This window comes from Seriola lalandi, unplaced genomic scaffold (assembly GCF_002814215.2).
Source record: "Seriola lalandi dorsalis isolate HSWRI2012SDOR001 ecotype SW California unplaced genomic scaffold, Sedor1 jcf7180002054767, whole genome shotgun sequence".
NCBI lineage: Eukaryota > Metazoa > Chordata > Actinopteri > Carangiformes > Carangidae > Seriola > Seriola lalandi.
The window spans coordinates 3,471,033-3,491,420 of NW_019525320.1; the positions used below are offsets into that span (position 1 = coordinate 3,471,033).

The window sequence follows — 20,388 nt, forward strand, 5'->3', positions numbered from 1 at the left end:
TGCTGCTGTGATCAAATTAAGTTTGACCTTGTTCTACGCGTTTGTGTAATAGTTGTTTTTCCCGGTTAACCAGTTCTTCTTCTGTGTTACCGTTCATGTTGCCATTTCAACAGGAACACCGCACAATCCTGGTGTATGGGTCGATGTGGTATGAGCTATGATGAATCTGTTTCTGTTTTTATTATTGTGTATCATTTGTTTTACAAGCTCACTTTCTATCTTTATTATGGAATCATCCATCCATGCATTGATAAATATTAATCCTGTCTTGATATGACAGTGCGTATCCTCTGACTGTGTTTGTGTTCCAGCTGCTCAGACAGACTGGATTGCTTTAACACAGTCTATGGCTGGTCCTTAAAGCATTACATTGACACATATTGATTATAACTGTAGCTGCTGATCGATGGGAATATTGTAGACTTTGTTAGGGTGACACCCTGTGGCCAAGATTGATAGAGCAACTGCTTTACCCTGTATTTCTTTCATGGTCTCTCTGATCATCATTTAAAATACACATTACAACTATCATAATTAATGCATCTAGCATTTAATCAAACTATAAGCTAATTGCCGTTAATGCGTTTGAGACGAGGTGAAAAGCTGCTTCCTCTAACGTCACATGCAGCCAGCCAATGAGAGGCCGCATTTTCAAAGCTTAGCCCGTGAGGCAGAAGAATGTAAGTCTGTGCACCGGCTTCCCACTTACTAATCATCTTATTTGGCGACTCAAAACACAGAAGACGTCAGTCAGAAACAATACGTCGGGACCAGCACGTGACGATATGACTGGCAGCTGTAACAGGCCTGTTCCTTTTTCACAAACGGGATTTTTTTTCTTTTTTTCTCCGCTGCTTCAGGAGTTGCAAGCATGTCGTGCTCACAAATGACTCATCTACCAGCAAAGGTAAATGACACACACAAGCGAAAATATACATAAAATGAATTATGTTTTTAGCTGATTGGAAACAAACACACACACACACACACACACACACACACAGCGGCGGTTGTGTACAAAGACAACGTGGTGTAGCCTGTAGATGCAGATCTGGACTCCACATGGCCTTACATCGCAGTCAAAGCAGTCTGTCATGTGTTTTAGGTTTGAACGGATGTAATGCCTCGATCAGGGTGACTGGATTTGTCGCCTGATTCTTATTTCTCGTCAGGATAATGAAGGGGAGCAGTGCGCGTGGAGAGTTAATGTAGAAAAAAAAAACAACCCTTGTCATGTTAATCGTTAACATCTGTCTCGAACTGGAGGTATTTAACCTCACCGTGAGACAACACAGTCAAATGAAGACATTTTTTTTTGGGCAGTGACATAGTGACACTGAAGTCCATGTCGATAAATGTATCTGTTTAAATCAATGTTACAGCTGAGCCAAAGGAGGAGGCATGAGTGATGATGTCATCAAGACAAACCCAGGAGCTTCTCCACAAACAGTGATCAGTGGGACAGCACCATTTTACTGGAGCACATTTTCTCCTTCACAGTAAGTCCTACTTTCAGGCTAAAATGATTTGGTTCACAGTTACAGTCATTAGTTCAGTGTTGGCATCCAACAACTGTCAAGTCTAGACACGTTTATTTCTTGCTTTGTGAGACAGGTTGTCTCTGTTGTCTTTTATATTTTCATGTCCAATTGTATTGTGGCAGTAAAGTTTCTTTGAAGTAAATGTTGATGAGGAGATTGAGCCCCAGACAGCAATGCTTAAAATGTGTTGCAGTCTGGGTGTAAACAGTATATCCAGTATGACTGAAAGCAAACACTGACACCACATTGCAGCTTTGCATTTTTTAATGCACACAACAAATACATGTCTTGCTGTGCAGATATCATGGAGTTTATAACCTTTTCTGTCACCATGAAGGTTTTAAAACATTTTCATGATTACATAACACAGTCCAATGTGCAACTTTGCACAGTCTTTTCAAACTCATGCGCTTTATACAGATAATACAAAAAAAAAAAAAAAAATGTTGAAGGGGGAAGTTTAAAGTCGCACTTCAGGTTGGACTACATCAAATTGATCCTAGCGTGTTGTTGCGGCTCTGTGTAGACATGCTATAACTGGGACGTCGCAGTGCTGGAGAGGGTGTCAGTATGAAGGGCCCAAGCTCCAGATGGGCCTTCTCCCTGGGCTTCTTGGTGGGGGCCTGCAGCGTCTACTTCTTCCTGCGCCAGGTGTGGTTTGAGAGGAGCTACCCTGTTCTGTCAGAGGCCCAGGAAAAAGCCACAACGGTGGGGGAGAGACCAACCAGCTGGAGGAAAGAGGGAGCTGCTCTCATCAACCTGCTCCACCCTCACCATGCAGGTGCTCCAGACATCACTGTGTCAAAAAAGTATATGCATGACAAGCATAGCATAAGTAAAATAAAACCTTGTATCCTCATATGTATTTTCATTATATTTAATTTTGCAAAATTTGCTACTGTTCTATTAGATCTATCTTGTCTTTGTTCTGTATATAAATTAGGGTAATTAGCTTAAATGTCAGCACTGGCTCAAACAGTCAGTGAGTGATTGTGGAGTGACAGACTGATAGATAAGATGTGTGAAATGCATTTATATGATAAACACAGACAAGGTGTATATATTATTAGCTTGGATGCTTTCATTGGTTTGGAAGTAGCCGTGGTAAAAGAGGGATATGTACACAGAGGACAAAAAGATAATTTTGCCTTTCAGTCAGTGGGATGAAACCACTCCACCGCAATGTCCACACATTTCATTTAATCAGTTTTTAATGAAACTGAATAAAAATGTACATATACATATGGTGTAGTACCTCTTCAGTCTTCTCGCTAATCCATCAAGGCATTTAGAGCTGTACTACAGTGCTCCAGGAATGTTGTTCAAGGTTTCCTGAGCTGGGGTTTCGCACATTGAAGGAAAAGGTCATTTGCACTGCTTACATGAAAGGTTTGAGAGTGCTCATAGCAAGTTAGAAAAAGGCATTAAAAGGGATAAAACGCAAGAAGAATGTGGAGTCAACTGAATGGATGAGAGCAGAAGGTAGAAGTCATGCTCATGTGTGAGGAGTGCCAGGGTGGTGTGGTGTGATGGCGGAATTATGTCTCCCAGAAGATGCATGATAAACGTCAGGCCTACACAGAGAAGGGTGTGAACGCATGTGCGGACCTGTGTGGCGAGCAAGCTGAGTGGTTGAGTCTACAATTTTTAGAAACAAAGTTGAAAAGAAACGTAGATCTACAACTAACAAGTATAAAAGAAACTTCCTCGTAAATGTATCTGCACTCTCGAATACATGCAACCCAGAGAAGTATAATTTGGGCCTCGCTGGTAGAGCCACACTTACAAAAGCTCCACTGCACGCCAGTTAACATTGTTATGTGTTGTGCTGTTTGCTGTGTCCTACTAGATGAAGACGGCCGGGTGGCAGATGTGTTGTACCAGAAGGTCCGTGTTCTCTGTTGGGTGATGACAGGGCCGTACAACCTGCATAGCAGGGCCCGCCATGTCAGGGCCACCTGGAGTCGCCACTGTAACGTGGTGGTGTTCATGAGCTCTGTGGAGGACCCAGACTTCCCCACTGTGGGACTGGGCACTAAGGAGGGCCGCGACCAGCTCTACTGGAAGACCATCCGGGCCTTCCATTACGTGTACGAGCACCATGCGAATGAAGCAGACTGGTTCTTAAAAGCGGACGACGACACCTATGTGGTGGTGGACAACCTGCGCTGGATTCTGTCCAACCACACCCCCGAAGAGCCCATCTACTTTGGTAAACGCTTCAAACCTTACACCAAGCAAGGCTACATGAGCGGAGGGGCAGGCTATGTACTTAGTAAAGAGGCCCTCAAGAGATTTGTGGAAGGTTTTCGGACCAAAGTTTGCACACACACCACCCCTGTAGAAGACCTAGCGCTGGGGCAGTGTTTGGAGAAGATGGGGGTTGTGGCCGGGGACTCGAGAGACACTTTGCAGAGAGAAACTTTCCATCCGTTTGTGCCAGAGCACCATCTGACTGGCAAGTTCTCCAAAAGCTTCTGGTACTGGAGCTATTGTTACTACCCAATTGTTGAGGCAAGTACTTTCACTTCTCTCTGGTACTACAGTGTAAGTTGGAAAAAAAAAAGTTGTGAAACCTATAAGTCATATCTGTGCTCAAAGTGTTGAAAATGCAGCGTCCATTGGACTGATGGTTAAGAGGCATAACATGTAAGTGCAATATTCCCAGTTTGATTCTCGCCAGAGATCTTTGTTGCATATGATACTGCCCTTCCTCCCCAGATTAATAGTCTATATCTTCACTGTGAGCTTGATGGTAACTGGACTTGCACTTTAATATAGTGCTTTTCTAGTCTTACTGACCACTCAAAGCGCTTTACAATACTTGCCACATTCATACATCACAGTCGCACACTGATGGAACAGCAATGAAGTGCAAAGTGGGGTTCAGTATCTTGCCCATGGACACTTCGACACCCTGACTGGAGGAGCCGGGGATTCAACCACCGACCTTCAAATTAATGGTCTACCTTCTGAGCCACAGCCGCCACAGCTTGCCAACCAAGACAAATGTCAAAAAGCAACTAGAAGTGGCACTATCAGTAAAACCACGTGTGTGTACCACCGAGTGGTTTACGGATAGCTCCTAAGTAAGACGACATTCTGTGGTGCGGATTAGTCTTATTAGAGAGGGGCAAGTCAGGCTAGGAAGAAATACCAGGGCGTGAACTGGTGAGTTGAAAATCCTTTAATATCATTAGTGTACATCTTAGAAATGTACAGTCGGGAGTGAGTATAATGCAACACAGTGTACTGTTAATTTTAGTTTTTGATGAAATAAACAAAATGTAGGTGTTGCTATAAACCACTTATCAGAGGGATAATAGCTAAATAAATGAATACGTGATTACCTGGCTCATCTGAATTCTGTATCTGACCTCCGCATAGTGAATTGAAAGAGAAATGAATTCATTTTAAAGTAGATGAATGCAGTAGAGACAATATCCTGTCAACAAAAGGAAAATTGGTCAATTTGTCGCTGATGATGCAACTAATTTATTGTACTTTGCAATTATAATGAGACAGGTCCATTACTGATCCTGTCAGATACAGCCTGCCAGTGTATGAAGCTGCTTTGTCCCGTCTTTCAAAGGAAAACAAGGAAACAAATTTACTTTTAATATTAGAGTAATTATTTTTTTTAATCAGACTGTAGAAATGGAAATTTGTGGTTTCAGAACTGTCAGCATATTGCAATTTATAAAAAGGCAGGTGATATTTTATATTCTTCTTGTTGTGAAACAGAAACAAAAAGGCAAAAGGCCAACGACGCATTGTTCCCACAAACAAGTATTTCTATGTAGCCAAAACCTGACGTACACAGATTTTTACTGTATGTCGTTCCTCTGCGCCGTAGACCGCCATTGTTGCTCAAAAAACTTTTAAATACGCACGAAAGAGTCACAGTGTCGCACTGGTTATCAGCCTTGACCGCAATGAACATGGGCACAGCTGTTTTTCTTGAGTGAGCCCCCTGCACACTGTCCTGCTTTTGAAAATGCTCACTAGTGCACAAAATGCGTATTAATCCACAACAGAAAATAGTGCCGGACATAGACGCAATTTACTTCATTGCCTGTTTTTGGAAATGAGTGTGTCTAAAAAAAAAAAAAAAAAAAAAAAAATTAAACCATAGATAATGACTAATCCTTAAAACAAATGCAACAAAGAAGATGTGCTACATGTACCTTTTTCATACAGGAGAAAATCACCTTTAGATTTTTTTGATTGAATTTGTACTAATCATCTCAACAATGTAAGCTCCTCATGCCAGTGAGATTCTTGGTGCTTGTTTTGTTTGTTTTGTCTTGTTTTTCTTGTTGTTTTTTGTGCTGTGCAGCAGAGTTCAGTTGAGCAATGAAACCTGTGAAACCAGATTGCAGTCTGGTGATTGATGGAGGCTGCCACACAATGTTTATATATATTTTTGTTTGTTAAATGCCTCAGAATTATTTATACTACAATTATAGCGTCTTTTGAAAATGTCATATTGCACAGTGTACAGTAATATATATATTTCTGAATCTTTCTCTGACTTGGATTTTATGTGCATGTGTGGACGTGCATGTTTTTGTCTTTGCTTGTATGTGTGATCTGTGTGTTATTCTTCCTCAGGGTCCACAGTGCTGCTCCGACCTGGCAGTATCGTTCCATTATGTGGAAGCAGAACTAATGTACACACTGGAGTATTACACCTACCACCTGAGAGCGTACGGCTACAGGCCACGCTACCGGCCGTCCCTACGCCAGGGACTTAGCCTCGGCGCTCTCACGCAGACCACCGTGACGGCGGGATTTGAAGGGGTTGGAGAGGTGACGGATGGAAGGAGTCTCACAACTGCAGCCTTCTCAGTTAATGGTAACCAAACCGAAGTGGAGACAGAGGAAGGAGAGAGAGACAATCTGAACTCGCGCCTCGCTGAGAACAGGACTGCAGTCACACATGGTAGACGGCACTGATCCTGTGTTCAGATGAGGCCGAATGTGTTTTTAACTGTGACGTGTCTGACGAATCTACGTTAGAAACACTTGTAGCTACTGTCACTCAGTGAGAAAGACCTATTATCATGGCCACTGTCTTGGCTAACTGGTGTTTTTTTCTGACACAGTATACCACAGCCAGTATGACACTGTATGCTCCCAGCACAGTGTGGTTCAGTGGGAGCTAAGAATGGCTCCGCTATTTTCATCCAAGTTCACAAGAACACTTGGTTTAGCTTAAATTAACTTTGACATCATCAGTGTCAGAATTAGTGCATTTGTGACGTTACACGGTCACAGATGTTCGCTTGGAGTGATGTAAGAATAGCCGGATAGAATTTTATTTTAATGTGTTTAACAAGTACCTGATCTGAGCCAAAAATGCAGTGACAGATGTATGAAATAAGCTCATAATTTTTTTAAAATTAATTTTCATTTCATTCATTATTTTCAAAACGTTTTTTCAAATGGAGAGCAACAGAAAAGTATATAGCCTCTTATGGCCCCTCTGATTTTTCTGATGTTAATGTTTTTTCTGATGTTATATCTGGTGTTGCTGATGTTTTTAATTTTAATTATTTATTCCGTTGTTTTGAAACAACATGCAAGAAATCCATTTCAAAGAGCCGTTGTATCTTCGTTTGCATGTTGCCTTTTAATGTCATTTTTAAATCCTCTGCAAATCGTGATATGTTTATTTCAGTGAGAACGACTGTGCTGTGAAAGATCTTGTTTTTAGCTTCGAAAGATGTAAGACGCTCTGATGCGGAAGTGTGCACTCGAAACCCTCTGTGCTTCTGTTTGGAAACACTGTAGCCTCTGATGAACATTATTATACAGAACTCCAATGATTTCCCTCTTGTAGCAGGCGTGATTGGACATGACTGAGCACTGGAGCCAGGCTTGAAGAATCACTCATAAACAGCTTCAGGAAAATGCACCAATGTTTTAAATGAATAAATTATGTATAAAAAATTATGTTTATTTTGAACTTTGAAGAAACAGAAATAACATGAAAAAGAAATAATCATCTTTCACTTCTAATTATGTTTTGTTTTCAGGTAAAGCAAATACAATCTGTGAAGTTTATGGTCACTTTCATAAGCCAGCCGGCAGTTTTACAGTGTGAATCATGGTTTAATCATTTCCATCAGACATTTCATTCATTGTTTGTGTTCTCTGTGATCTGTCACTGTAGCCAGATGAGTTGTTTCAGTCTACAGCCCCTGAAGAAACCTGCAGCACACAAATACACCACATTTATATAATCAATAATGTATAATCAGCATCATGTGCAAAATCAATTATTTAATACACAGTAAAACTAAGGTGCACTGGCCTTTTATGATGATTTAGAATTTTTTTTTTTTTTCTGTCACAAAGGACAAAAAAAAGTCATTTGAGTCATCAGTGCTTCTAACACATTAAACCTTGGAACAGCAGAAATCTTCAGAAGCTCTTCTGTCCTATATGGTTTTAATCCTTTACTCAGTGTTAACTTTGTCTTTTCAAGTCGTGGAGACTTTGTGTGTGATGTTCCATCTACTGAGTGAAACAGAAAAGGCACTGACCTCAGCCGGCACTTGTTGAGAAAAATGCCTCTCCTCTCTGGATACTCTCTCCTCCAGGGACCATTATCTGTGAGAGCAGACAATAGAAAGATATATTGTCCGTATGATGAGCATCAGAGACATTGTGAAATCTAACTCTAAACGCCCATATCAGCCAACAGGGCTGCAGTGGGTATTTGACTCTTGTAAATTGCCGCACTCACCAGGCTCTGAGTTTCTCCTTCCCATGAGGCCAACAAAAATGTCGTGCATTTCTCCTAGTAAGAAGAATGAGAACCGTTTAACGATGTGTTTTCCAACGAAAGTAAGCGCTTTATCGTATCATTGGTAAATGACAAAGGTCTTACTTTTTTGGGGTGATTGTACAGTGTTTGCATCTGATGAAAAAATAAAAAAAGGAAAAATAACAGCTTTTTGAAACAAGTTGTGGGAGATTTTCAGGTTACAATCCTGACTAGATCTAAGAAATTTCTAACACAAAATCTTAACATTTTTTGTGTTTGTTTTTTTAGTCATTATCATTAACATTGCTACTGTTATTAATACTACCATAAACACATGAATGTTATCGCTCGTCGTCAGTCGGAAGGAAGACTCACCGGCGTTTCTTCTGCCCATCAGACCCACAAAGCTGTCATAATCCAAATCGCTATACCTCTTCAGAATGTTCCGCTTGAGGTTGTCCAAGCCTACGGTCTGCTGCAATTACGAGAAGCACAAAGAAAACATCAGTTTCTGTTATAAAGATTTTCCGTACATGGTTTTGGTCGTTACGCGTCAGGAAACCTACATCTGAAGGTGATCTGCGCGATCCGGGTTCCTCGCATCTGCACTGGCTGTAGCGAAGTTTCATGATGAGGAACAGAGTCACCAGTAGCAAACCTCTCCTCATTTTCTCGGCACCACCTGTGCAAGGATATTCACAATCAACATTTTGTTGCTTCTTTACGGGCAACTAGCCTACATCACTGAAAACTGCATTTTCATCAAGGAACAACTTGTACCTGTTGCGCGTAACTCGCTGCGTAATTGGTGCGTAAAAGCGCGCGGGTGTAAGGTTTACAAAGGTATAGTTCATGGAACGTGTTGTTATTAAAATCAGTAAATTATAGTTTCAATTATCTTGCACACATCCATCATAGAAATAAAGACATGACTCCAATAATTTCACTCAATCCTTTTGTGTTCCCTCTCCAAAAAGTCGTGATAAACCTTAAATCCACTTCTCCATAAAAGGAGGAAACTGTTGAAAATATAATAAATACGCACACATTTTACGTTAAGCATTCAAATGTGCATTTTTTTTTTTTTTTTTACCTGATTTCTGTCGAGCAGGTAATTTGGTAAAAGAGTCAGCTGCGTGCGCCCTGGTGCGGAGTGGAGTGGGAACGGATAGATCCTGCAGTGAGATCCGGTGAGGATAAATGAGACGTCCAGGCTTTGGGCTAATAAATAATAACTGGATACCTGCGTAACGCCAATCAGCAACTGGAGCGTAGGTGGGGTACCAGGTCTTATATCACGTTGTGGTGAGCGCTACGTAGTCTACTTATTGGTGGTCATGATGCTGCTGCTGAGAGCTTATGCCCCCTACTAAACACGCACGCACACACACCCTCATAAAAAAAAAAAAGTCCAGGCAACGTCACGAGGACATAGGTTAGTGGACTCAAGCACATCCCTGAACATATTTGGAAATTTTCTTTACAATTGAGTTCAGTTGGCTTTGGATATAAAGGGAACAAATAAACACAACAATTTTTAATTGTAGTTTATCTTACAGTTTGAGTTAAAACCTGAGCTTCTGTGTTCAAAGTGTCATTTATCCATCTCTTTGCCATCAGACTCACATGCCCCTCTGGGTGCCCTTCCACCCCACTGACCAGTTGACATGGTCACTGATAAGATACTAATCTTTTTAGGAAGTAATTATATAGATAGCCGCTGCCTCTGCATGTCACTGTAGAGGATGGTGATTAATGTGGCTAGACAGGCTACACAGCTGTGTGTTTGCTATTGACTGCCCTCGTTCAAACACAAAATGTGAGACAAAAAAAACATTTGTGCATCTACACCTGAGTAGCTATAGGTTTTGGTTAGTTAATAGAATAACAAGTTAATGTGCCAACATGCTGTGTGGGTTTAATTTAATATAAATTTCAAATATTTGACAAAGTTTAAGAAATGTTGTGGTTTTTTTGTTGCATACAAAATAAAATAAATCTGTTCATTTTATTTCATTTTATTTTTTGGCTACAACCACAAGTCAAGCAGTAAATGCATGCGTTATCAGTGCAGCCACTGAACAGACAAACACGCTGAGTTGTCATGACTAAAATCCAGAAGTGCCGTTTGGACAGACACATCTTCATACCAGTATTGACACAATGAGTAACACGTGATTCTGAGGGTCTCTTGAAAGTGTTCCCATGGCTGCTGTTATCTGTTCTTTGTTAAAGCGCTCTGACAGGTGGTGAGATGAAATGTCTGTCTTGTAACATGTATAAGCACCGATGGTGTGATAGTGTTTTATACAGCAACAAACGGTGCTACAGGATTTAGTTGCTCTGACATTGCAGTAAAGGCATCATATGAAATCAACAAATCTAAGTGTATCGTAAAAAAAAGTATTTTCCTAACATCAGCAACAGCAGAAAACAACTCAAATTTAGTGCTCATACCAAACCTATCATTTTTCTTGCAATTACACAAGCAATTACACTTATGCTGATGTTTGTGCGCACATGCACAATGCAAACAAGCATGAATATTTCAGCAAAGCAAAGTTTGAGATCATAGCTGTGAACAGGCAGGAGATACTGCTGCAGATTGCTGTGGCCTCTGGAGACTTAGGCCTCATGGAGGAGGGTATGACACCAACAACAAAGCACCAGGCAAAAATCCAAATGGTGCATTTCACAAAAGGTTAACACTGCTGCGATTTAGTAATGACTTCCCATTTCCATATTTGTCCTGTTCCCGTATGTAGTAGCGCGGGGGTGAAGTGAGGTGTATGCAGCAGTGCAGGGGTTCGGGATGGGAGATCTGACAGAAGTGGGGAAGTCATTAATTGCATTTTTACATTATTGATGAGTTTTTTTTTTTTTTATATATCTCTTGGTAATCAAAGCGACCCTGTTTTTGGACCAACAGAGTGCACAGGGAAAGAGTGCCAGGGGCTGTTTATCCACAACATGCCAGGGCAGAGGGAGCTTCTCATCTCACTGAAAGGCAAATGGATATTGGGTTGGATGTGCTGCAGGGCTGGATGGATGTCCTCCTATACGTCACAGGTACATGCCCTGCGGACTGCTGAACAAAATCACATGCACCCTTGCCTGTATTGCATTTGGATGTCACTCATTCCTGACCTCACAATGAAAACGGTAGCACTCCCACTATGTATGAGCTCCCCTCAGAGCTGCAGACAGCTGCAAAGACGATTGGACAGTATTTTCCCTGACAGGTCAGCAGGACTTTCATGGTTGGCTCAGTAACAGCAGGTAGCCCACGGTGGCTATAGATGGACCAATATGAGGGAAGACAAAAGGGAAAAGGCACAGCTCAGCTTCATGCTGAGATCATCTGATATGAATGCGTATGACTCAGTGTGCACGACAAATTTAAGCGATGTTGAGGTCTTATGCGAAGTAGTGTGACTATCAGTCAGTTGGCCAATTGAAAACATTTGTATCTTCTTTTGCTAATGATTTAATGTAAAAAGTTTATTTAATGTTGTCGGGCTTCATCATTTTCCCATTCAGATTTGTTCCCCTTCTTGCATCCCCCCCTAATTTAAAAGTTTCCTTATATGATTTTGCCCATTTATCCTGCTACACCTGTATTGAATTACTGGATTAACAGGTTGAATAGATTGACATAACCTTGCGGTGGAACATATACAAAGAGAGAAACATAGAAGGAAAAATATTAATAAAAATCTGCAGAAGGCCGGGTTAACTGAAAAACAGCCCGGCAGGTCAATTTGTTGTATGATCCGTGTCAGGACAAGAGAATACAAATTTGTTCCTCTATAGTTGCGTATCTGGCGAAGGAGAGCAGCAGGAGTACAGTCACACTGTTATCCCTCTGTTCTCCCTCTGTTCTCCCATCTAATGGAGCTGCCAGTCATCCATTTGTGCAGGCTTTCATGGCCTGAGAGGGACAAGATAAAGTAAGTTCCACCCTGGAGTTGAGAGGAGACAGTGACGCCACAGCCCTTATATGGGAGAGACGTTATGAAAGAATGAGTGACCAGGGGGAGACGGAGAAAAAAAAGAGAGTGGGCAAGGACGAGAGGCGAGAGTGAGATTGCAAAGACGTGCGACAAAGTACAGGGTGTAGATTTAGCTATATCTTCGGACAGGCTGGGGTTGGATGCACAGCTTGGAATCTCTAGCCAGAAAGTCCAAAGGGGATTCTGCATGTGTGAACACAGTCAACAGGAAAACAGTCCCTCACACACTCAGTGGCCATCCCTGCTGTTTGCTGTTGCTTGTGGCGACATGGAGACTAAAATAAGCCGATCTAGACGATGATTTCAGGCCTCTCAACGTTAGATCATGAGGCACACCTGTCAATAATTGAGTTAATGGGCTCTAATCTAATGGGGGAATTTAACTTAGAATGTACTTCTCCCTCTCCTCGGGGCATGCAAAATGACTTTGATGGATGCAGTTTTTTATTCCACCCACTCCTCCCTGATCTCTGACTTGGAAGGTCCAGAAGTGTCACTTCCATCTAAATGTTAATTTGAAGACTGTTCCTTTACGACTGGCATGGATGTTGATATGCTTTGAAAGTCTATTTGCATTTGACCACAGCGGGTATGTGGAACTGTTGCTGTTGTGTTGCCAAAGTCATTCTTTTTTTCCCCCATCGTTTTCCAAAGAGCTCCTAAAAGTGTTTTTCTGCTTCCCCGTTGTCAAAAGTTTTTTGTTCCCTCTAATTTTCTCTCAGTGGCGATCGTTTGCACTCGGGTCTGTGCTGTTTAGGCTCATGAATCTCTCTTTTTTAAGATTGGAGGATTGTTTTGAGACAGTATTGCCCATTTTCTACTCATCAGGCAGTGAGAATACTCCAGAAAACACATTAGCATCCCGTTTGTCACAGACGCAATATACAGGCTGTGATTTGCATTGTAGTTATGGTGCAATCAAACACTCGTGTTTGTTGTGTTTTCAATTCTAGAAATATGTTTTCTATCCTGAGCAGACTCAGTGTTGTGCATCAGATGAACAGGGGGCATTGTAAGTTTGCTGCAGAATTTCTGTTTTCTGACAAAGGGTTTTGCTTTTTAATGTGACAATTTATTATTAAACATACAACATAACTGAGTTATGAGGATTTTCAGCAGTGGGGTGCTGAATGCCTCCCATTTTCTGCAATGGCAAGATGTAATGGTCGCTTCATGGTAGATTTATTTCCTCTGCCCTCCCTTCATTAATCTTCTTCCAGCTTTCCAAACCTTTCGACTTAGCAAACCTTTGCATTCAGTTTAAATATTGTTTATCGATGGTATTTAACACTGAGGCAGCCGTCTGCTGTGGGATTCTACTCTGTGATGAAGGAGCTGCAAAGCAGCAGCCATTGCACAAACAGCAAGGAGATGCAACAAGTATGATAGTTGAAAACCCCTCAAATATACACTCACCAAGCATGGTAACCCTTTCATTTACAGGCTGTTAATTATGTAGTAATTCTGTAATACTGTGAAGAAATGACCAAGAAATAACAGTCAAGTGAAATCAGTAAAATCAGTATAAAGACAAAAATTGTAGTAGTATAATTACCAGGAATTACTGTAAAATACAGGGTAATTACAGAGTAAAATTGAAGCAGAATAAAGAGTATTCATTGGTAGTTGTATGAAAATGAATTGTTATAGTAAGAAGAATAGCCCACATACAGGGACAGATCGGTGTCGATAACCTTGTGTTTCCCGAAGGCAAGCCGTGTATTAACACCATAGCCTATAGGCTGAACAATTAATGCTAAAGCAAAAGCATGTCTCTGAACAGTTAGTTTCTTAGCAGTGTGTTGTCATTTAGCACTAAATTATTTAAGTCCATCTCAACGTGGGATGTCCAGATTGAGCATCATGCGGATCCGTCAATGCCTTTGCCCTTGTGTTGCACCCCAATCAAAATGATAATCCCATTAATATCGGTTAATAACCCTTATTGAATAACGACAGGCTGTTTCAAAAGCCTCAGTAATAAACCTAATGTGTTTGTGATTTCCACAGTCTTACATTCTAATAAGCCAAGAAGAGTGGTAACCACTGTAACACTGTAATCAAAAGCAAACGGGGCGAGGTGAAGTGTGTTAAGAAAAACATTCCCCACACCGCTACACCACCACAATCAACCACCAGCCTGGACTGTTGAGCCAAGGCAGGGTGGGTCCAAGGATTCATGCTGTTGATGCCATATTATGACAGTATAGATCAGACCGGGCTGCATCTTTACAGTCTCCAACTGTCCAACTGAAGCTGCAGATCTCTCTTCCTGGCTGACTGGAGAGGAACCTGATGTGCTCTTCTGCTGCTGTAGCCCATCCACCTCAAGGTTAAACGTGCATTCTGATGCTTTTCTGCTCACCGCGGCTGTGAAGAGTGGTCATCTGAGTTACCAGCTCCAACCAGTGCGACCGTTCTCCTCTGGCCTCTCTCAAGATGTTTTTTTTTTGTTGTTTTTGGCACCAATAATCACGCCTCAGAGATCACATTTTTCATTATTCTGATGTTTGATTTGAACATAAACTGAAGATCAAAAGTGGTTTCATTGTGAAGCTGATGAGGACTGCCAGCTGGAAGGCAGACTGGCAGAGTGTAGGCCGACACAAGCAGACTGAGATCAGAGGAGGACGATTATATAACCTTTTAGGCACGAGTAAACAGAGTCAAACATGGTTCAGGCAAACATGAGTTTGTCAAATTCAAACTTGAGTTAAAGTTTGGCTGTCGTGTTAGGACCATGTTGGCGCAGGTGGACTGGCAGCAGGAGGGAAACACAGAATCACACCCAGACCAACACACACATACACACAGACAGACAGAGACAGAGAGAGAGAGAGAGAGAGAGAGAGAGAGAGAGAGAGAGAGAGAGAGAGAGAGAGAGAGAGAGAAACAGGGGACAAACAAGAAGCAGGGAGAGGAAAAACAGCATGAACACTAGCAATGAGGGAGGTGTGTTCCAAATAAAGTGCCCAGTGAGTGTGTAGTAGATAGCTGAACAGACAATAACTGAGAGGCAGAGATGTGCTATTATAAAAAAATTTGAGCAACTTCCCTGTTTCATACTTGAACCTAAATTCAAGGCTAACAACCAATGCCAATATTAATTATCCCAAAAAACACTTTTGTTGTAGACGTGTTGTTCAGTGCACGAATCTTTAACATCCTCACACTGAACTGACCACTTTAATCCCCTCACTGGTAAATAGCTATTCCACTTTTCTGCAAAGAGCTTTACAATTTGCCTGTCATTCAAAAACATAAACATAAACACACACACACACACATTCACACACTGGTGACAGCAAGCTACAAATGCAAGGTGCACGCCTAACCATTGGGAGTCATTTTGGCTTCAGTGTGTTTCTCCGTCCACATGTGGAAGGACACTTTTGACATGTGGAGAGGAGAACCTGTGTATTGAACGGCCAACCCTGTGATCAGTGGAGGACCTGCTCTGTCTCTGGCCGTTACTTCCTGGTTTGTAGCTTATTAAAAGAATATGAAACTTAATCTGTTTCAGATATTTGGATGCTGAGCTTTTAACCTTATAAACTGTAAAACAACAAAATCAGGGTTTGTTATTGTAACCATGGCAGAGGTCCCCCAACCATGTTTGCCTCGACCTTTTTGCGCCTCAACCCAATCCGACAGTTTTGAGAGGAATATATAAAATGTGTCGTCCTGCTGACAGGGGCATCAGATCCGAAACCACCTCTATGTGTCACTCTGGAAGGCATGAACAAACAACTTATGTGGCTGTTAAATTTCAATGACTTGTTGGGTAATTTGCTCCGCTGTTTTATTGTCTTGTTTTTGTGTCTTGGTGCAGCTGCAGGCTTTCAACTTGACCATTTGTCTGTATATATTCCTGCAGCAATAAGTTGTCGGTCTGGCCTCTGAGCTGCCAAACTAACTTTATTATTATATGTGGGAATTTGCAGTAGGTCACCAAAAGATGTGTTCTTCTGGCACAGCCATAACCATCTCGAGAGCAGTAGACAAGGCTTTTGACTGATATTTTGTGTTGGACCCACGATGGAGGTGTCTGTTTTTTGGACTTCTGGGTTGATGATGGAGATGTAACATAGGGTTTATAGCTCATTACTGCGGTGTGAACAAGAGCCGGCAATATTGCAATTGAGCTTCCAACACACCTTGATATTAGACTGACTGACTGTTCCCAGAAAATGACCTCTCTCTGCTGCTTATTTCATTTTGTTCCACCTGCTCATAAAATTGTGTCAAGGGAAATTATGGAATCATAAGATCAAAGTGTGCAACATAGCGACTGAGACAGAAATTGGAAACCATGAAACAGTTCACGGTCGCATTATTCATCCACTGATTGATTTTGAATATTTGATATTAGGAGTTTTGTGATTTCCCCGCTACGTGCGCGTTCTCCTGTTTCTACGTGCGACCATACTGTGCGTTCATGGGTGAGGTAATGACAGCATGAAAATTTAAAGGAGAGATGTTGAATACACATATAAACACTCAAACACCAAGCAAACTGCACATGTTTTATTCAGCTGTGATGTGTCAGATACCCATGAGACAATGTTGAAAATTTCCCATGACAGTGCTGGAAATACAACTGGCCACATTGATCTGAGGTCTTTTCTATGGCAATCATCCCAGTCATTTCCTGAGGGGGTTGCTTCAGTCCTTTGTTCTTTGTTTCCTAATATGGTCATTAGGTTCAATGTTAGATACAATCCACCACTGGCCCATGTCCACTGTATGCTCATCATTTCTGAATTTCAAAGCAGAATACATATTATAGATTGACACAATGATAAGACTGGACCAAAGGTGAGTCCTGCATAAGGGGTAATTTCAGAGACAATAAAAAACTTGGCTTTGAATGCCTTCTGGCATTTTTGTGCTCCGCTTTGTCTTTTTTCACTAGAGACCAAGTCAATGAAACACATTATTCATGGAGCACTCACCTAATTTTCTGGCCAACATCACCTTCAAGAAACAGCTGTTATTGCTTTCATGGTATGAGGGGTCAGCTACTGATCAATCCTGACACATCAACACAGTTGTACTTTTCTTGAAGGCAAAGCTAAAGCATGGATGACATCACAATCATTTCAGGTGTTGGAGGTTGGATTTAAGATAGTAGAAGATACTCAAATACTCTTTATTTTAAAAAAAAAAGGAGTAATAAATAAGATATTTACAAGTTGTAGACACAAATCTAGAGAGACATAAAGACGCAAAAGCTTTCACATTTACTTTATGTTTTCTCTAGTTTTCATGCTTTACAGAATGAGTGGGGATTTCCAGCACGTGTATTGAAGCATGAAACATGAACAACAGTGAGATCTCAGTTGTACAAAACAGAGAATTTTGTTTTACGGCATATTAATATTTATTTTTCTGTTCAGTGATTATATGTGAGGAGACTTTACTGTGCTGACTTCCATGGAGCCAAAGACGGACAGATAGACCGATAGACAGATAAAAGCCCCACCAGCACCACCCCCTCAACACACACACACATACACACACACACATACTCGAGCACACAGATGACTGATGGCCCAGGGCTCTCCTCTGTAAATGACAAGTGCCATCCATAACAGGCAGGCAGGGGCTGGTAAAGTGATTACGTTCATAACACACGGTGTCCTGGTAAACACAGCTGGCACCACGTCTGTCACGCTAGACATGAGGGCAAATTGCTCAGTCCATGTAAAATTATGGATTGTGTTTTAGGTTCATCTTAACAGAGAGTTGTCAGCAACATAGCAGATGGAGGGATTACACCTTTATTCCACCTCACTTACTGTAACAACTGGCTGTCTGAGCCAGAGGATGTCAGGGATGGCCAAGATTGATCAAAACTGATAAGATACTGGGATGACTTAAGGTCTATTGTGAGCATGGGGAGCACATTATAAACTCATTATACATCACTATCTGATAATTACATGCATCATAATTCATTATAAATCTGCCACAACTGTATAATGAGACAGTGCCATGTTCTGATTTTAATGATTGTGCTGTGATTCACTCATGATAATACAGTACATACAAATACGAGGTTTTGTGCTGTGAAAAAGGCCAGTTGCTTTTAACATTTAAAACCTTTACATACCCACGGTACACCTGCACCACTCTCCCACTTATTTGCTTGATTAGACCTCTTCTCAGGATTTTGTACAGACTGTTTGTGGTCTTTTCCTTACCTTATTACCATTCACTCACATGCTTCATACTACATACCAATTGTATTTTAAGAATCATATATTATACTATTGTTTTTTAAAAAAAAATCTTTTTAAACTACTGTGCCAGGAAATGCAATACCTCAGCCAACAGACAGCCAACACCAAATAGCAAATTCAGGATGCCATGCACAGACAATTCAGTTTCACAAAGAGGAAGTCAAATGTTCCTTTGAACATTTTGTACTGATTTTATTTTGCAAGTTCTGCATGGATCTTGGGTCTCACCAACGTCGCATAAAATATTTCAATGTTTTTCAGGTGGGAGTGCCTCCTCCATTTCCCTTGTGCATTGCATCATGGGACAATAGTGTACATCAGCAGCATACTCAAAAGTCAAATGCTTCTAAAGTATGCACACTGACGTTTTAAAGCATACTTAATTTTGTCACTGAACATGCTACATGCTAAGAACCTCACTAGGAATATTATATAAAATGTAACTGGGACACAACTACCTTTTTGACATCCCATTGGAAAAACACAGGTGCAGTTCATAATTATAATTTCATGGTCCTCATATTGAGCATGCTAGCTTACTTGGGCACTTAATGGAGTATGCATCATTAGTAATGACATCAAGTTCCATTAAGTGTCATTTTCCCTCTACAAAAAGACAAATTCCCAACTGTCTATTCCCAGTTTAACTTTGCCCAACTTTAGCCTGAACAGAGGTGCAATCATCCGGAATAACTGAAAACACCTGTGTAGAACAGAATGTAAAGGAGGTAAGAGGGAGCATCTATGATTCCATTAAAACAGATATAAACCATGAAAGGTCTCACACTGATTAGGTAGAATCTGTTACACCTCCGCGCCGGCGACAGCCAGAGCTGGAGGCATATTGTTTTCGGATTGTCTGTCTGTTCCATTCTTGTGGACACGATATCTCAGTAACGGCTTGATGGAACTCCCTCAAATTTGGCACAAACATTCACTAGGACTCAAGGATGACCTGATTAGACTTGGTGGTCAAAAGTCAAAGGTCAAGGTCAGTGTGACCTCACAAAATGTGGTTTTGGCTGTGTGAACACAATATCTCCATGCCTTGAGGGAATTTCTTCAAATTTTGGACGAGCTTCCACTTGGACTCAAGGACAAACTGATTAGATTTACTGGCTAAAGGTCAAAGGTCAAGGTCAGCGTGACCTCATAAAACACTTTTTAGCCATTACTCAAGACTTCACACAGTTATTATGACAAAATTTCACACAAATGGTTAATATTTCATATGACTCTGGACAATCAGAGATGTAACCGGAAACTAGTCTGAGTGATGGAGGCCGACAACCATGAGGTGATAATCTGGTTTCATCTGGTAGGAGCCTAAGGAAATCGTCATCGGGTTTGCTCTTCTCTCATTTTCTTTATCTTACATTTTTAGACACTTCATCTCAAAGACAAACACTTGTTCATAAAAGTCAGTTTATCAATTATGATATTTAGTGTGATATTTGATAACAACAGTGTGAAAGTGAATATTGCTTTGGACCTAAGGAAAGCAAGACGCCGGCGTCAGGGGACAGAAAGATAATTAGTGAGTGGCTGTCACAACAGGACACCGTTGAATGACAACATTATTTGTTTCCTTCCGTCAGTAACTCATCATCTAATTAAAGGTGACACACTATCTTTCACATTACATCCAGTGTCTCACCATCAAGCCTCAGTGTCACTGTTTCCCCCCATCTCCCACTCGTCCCGCCATCGTTTTCGTCGCCATCATTTCCTGAAAATGCTCCGGGGTTTACATTGGATGTATTGTGGGAGATTTAAATAGAACATTCTTGGGAGGACATCTGTGACTCACTGTG

The 20,388-nt window shown here is 41.2% G+C and overlaps 2 protein-coding genes across 2 annotated transcripts; one reads left to right on the plus strand and one right to left on the minus strand.

The window, feature by feature from the left end:
* Window positions 1-653: 653 nt before the first annotated feature.
* Window positions 654-7,553, plus strand: c1galt1la (core 1 synthase, glycoprotein-N-acetylgalactosamine 3-beta-galactosyltransferase 1, like a). The gene is made up of 5 exons (XM_023425056.2): window positions 654-907; window positions 1,383-1,499; window positions 2,068-2,322; window positions 3,391-4,055; window positions 6,156-7,553. Exons 3-5 carry the CDS (start codon window positions 2,112-2,114, stop codon window positions 6,498-6,500), a joined length of 1,221 nt encoding a protein of 406 aa, XP_023280824.1. The 5' UTR covers window positions 654-907; window positions 1,383-1,499; window positions 2,068-2,111; the 3' UTR covers window positions 6,501-7,553.
* tac3a (tachykinin precursor 3a) lies at window positions 7,468-9,656 on the minus strand. The gene is made up of 7 exons (XM_023425057.2): window positions 9,410-9,656; window positions 8,883-8,998; window positions 8,692-8,791; window positions 8,440-8,469; window positions 8,296-8,349; window positions 8,093-8,159; window positions 7,468-7,757 (listed from the first exon to the last, which is right to left on the minus strand). The coding sequence occupies exons 2-7, from the start codon at window positions 8,982-8,984 to the stop codon at window positions 7,739-7,741; spliced, it is 372 nt and encodes a 123-aa protein (XP_023280825.1). The 5' UTR covers window positions 8,985-8,998; window positions 9,410-9,656; the 3' UTR covers window positions 7,468-7,738.
* Window positions 9,657-20,388: the final 10,732 nt, after the last annotated feature.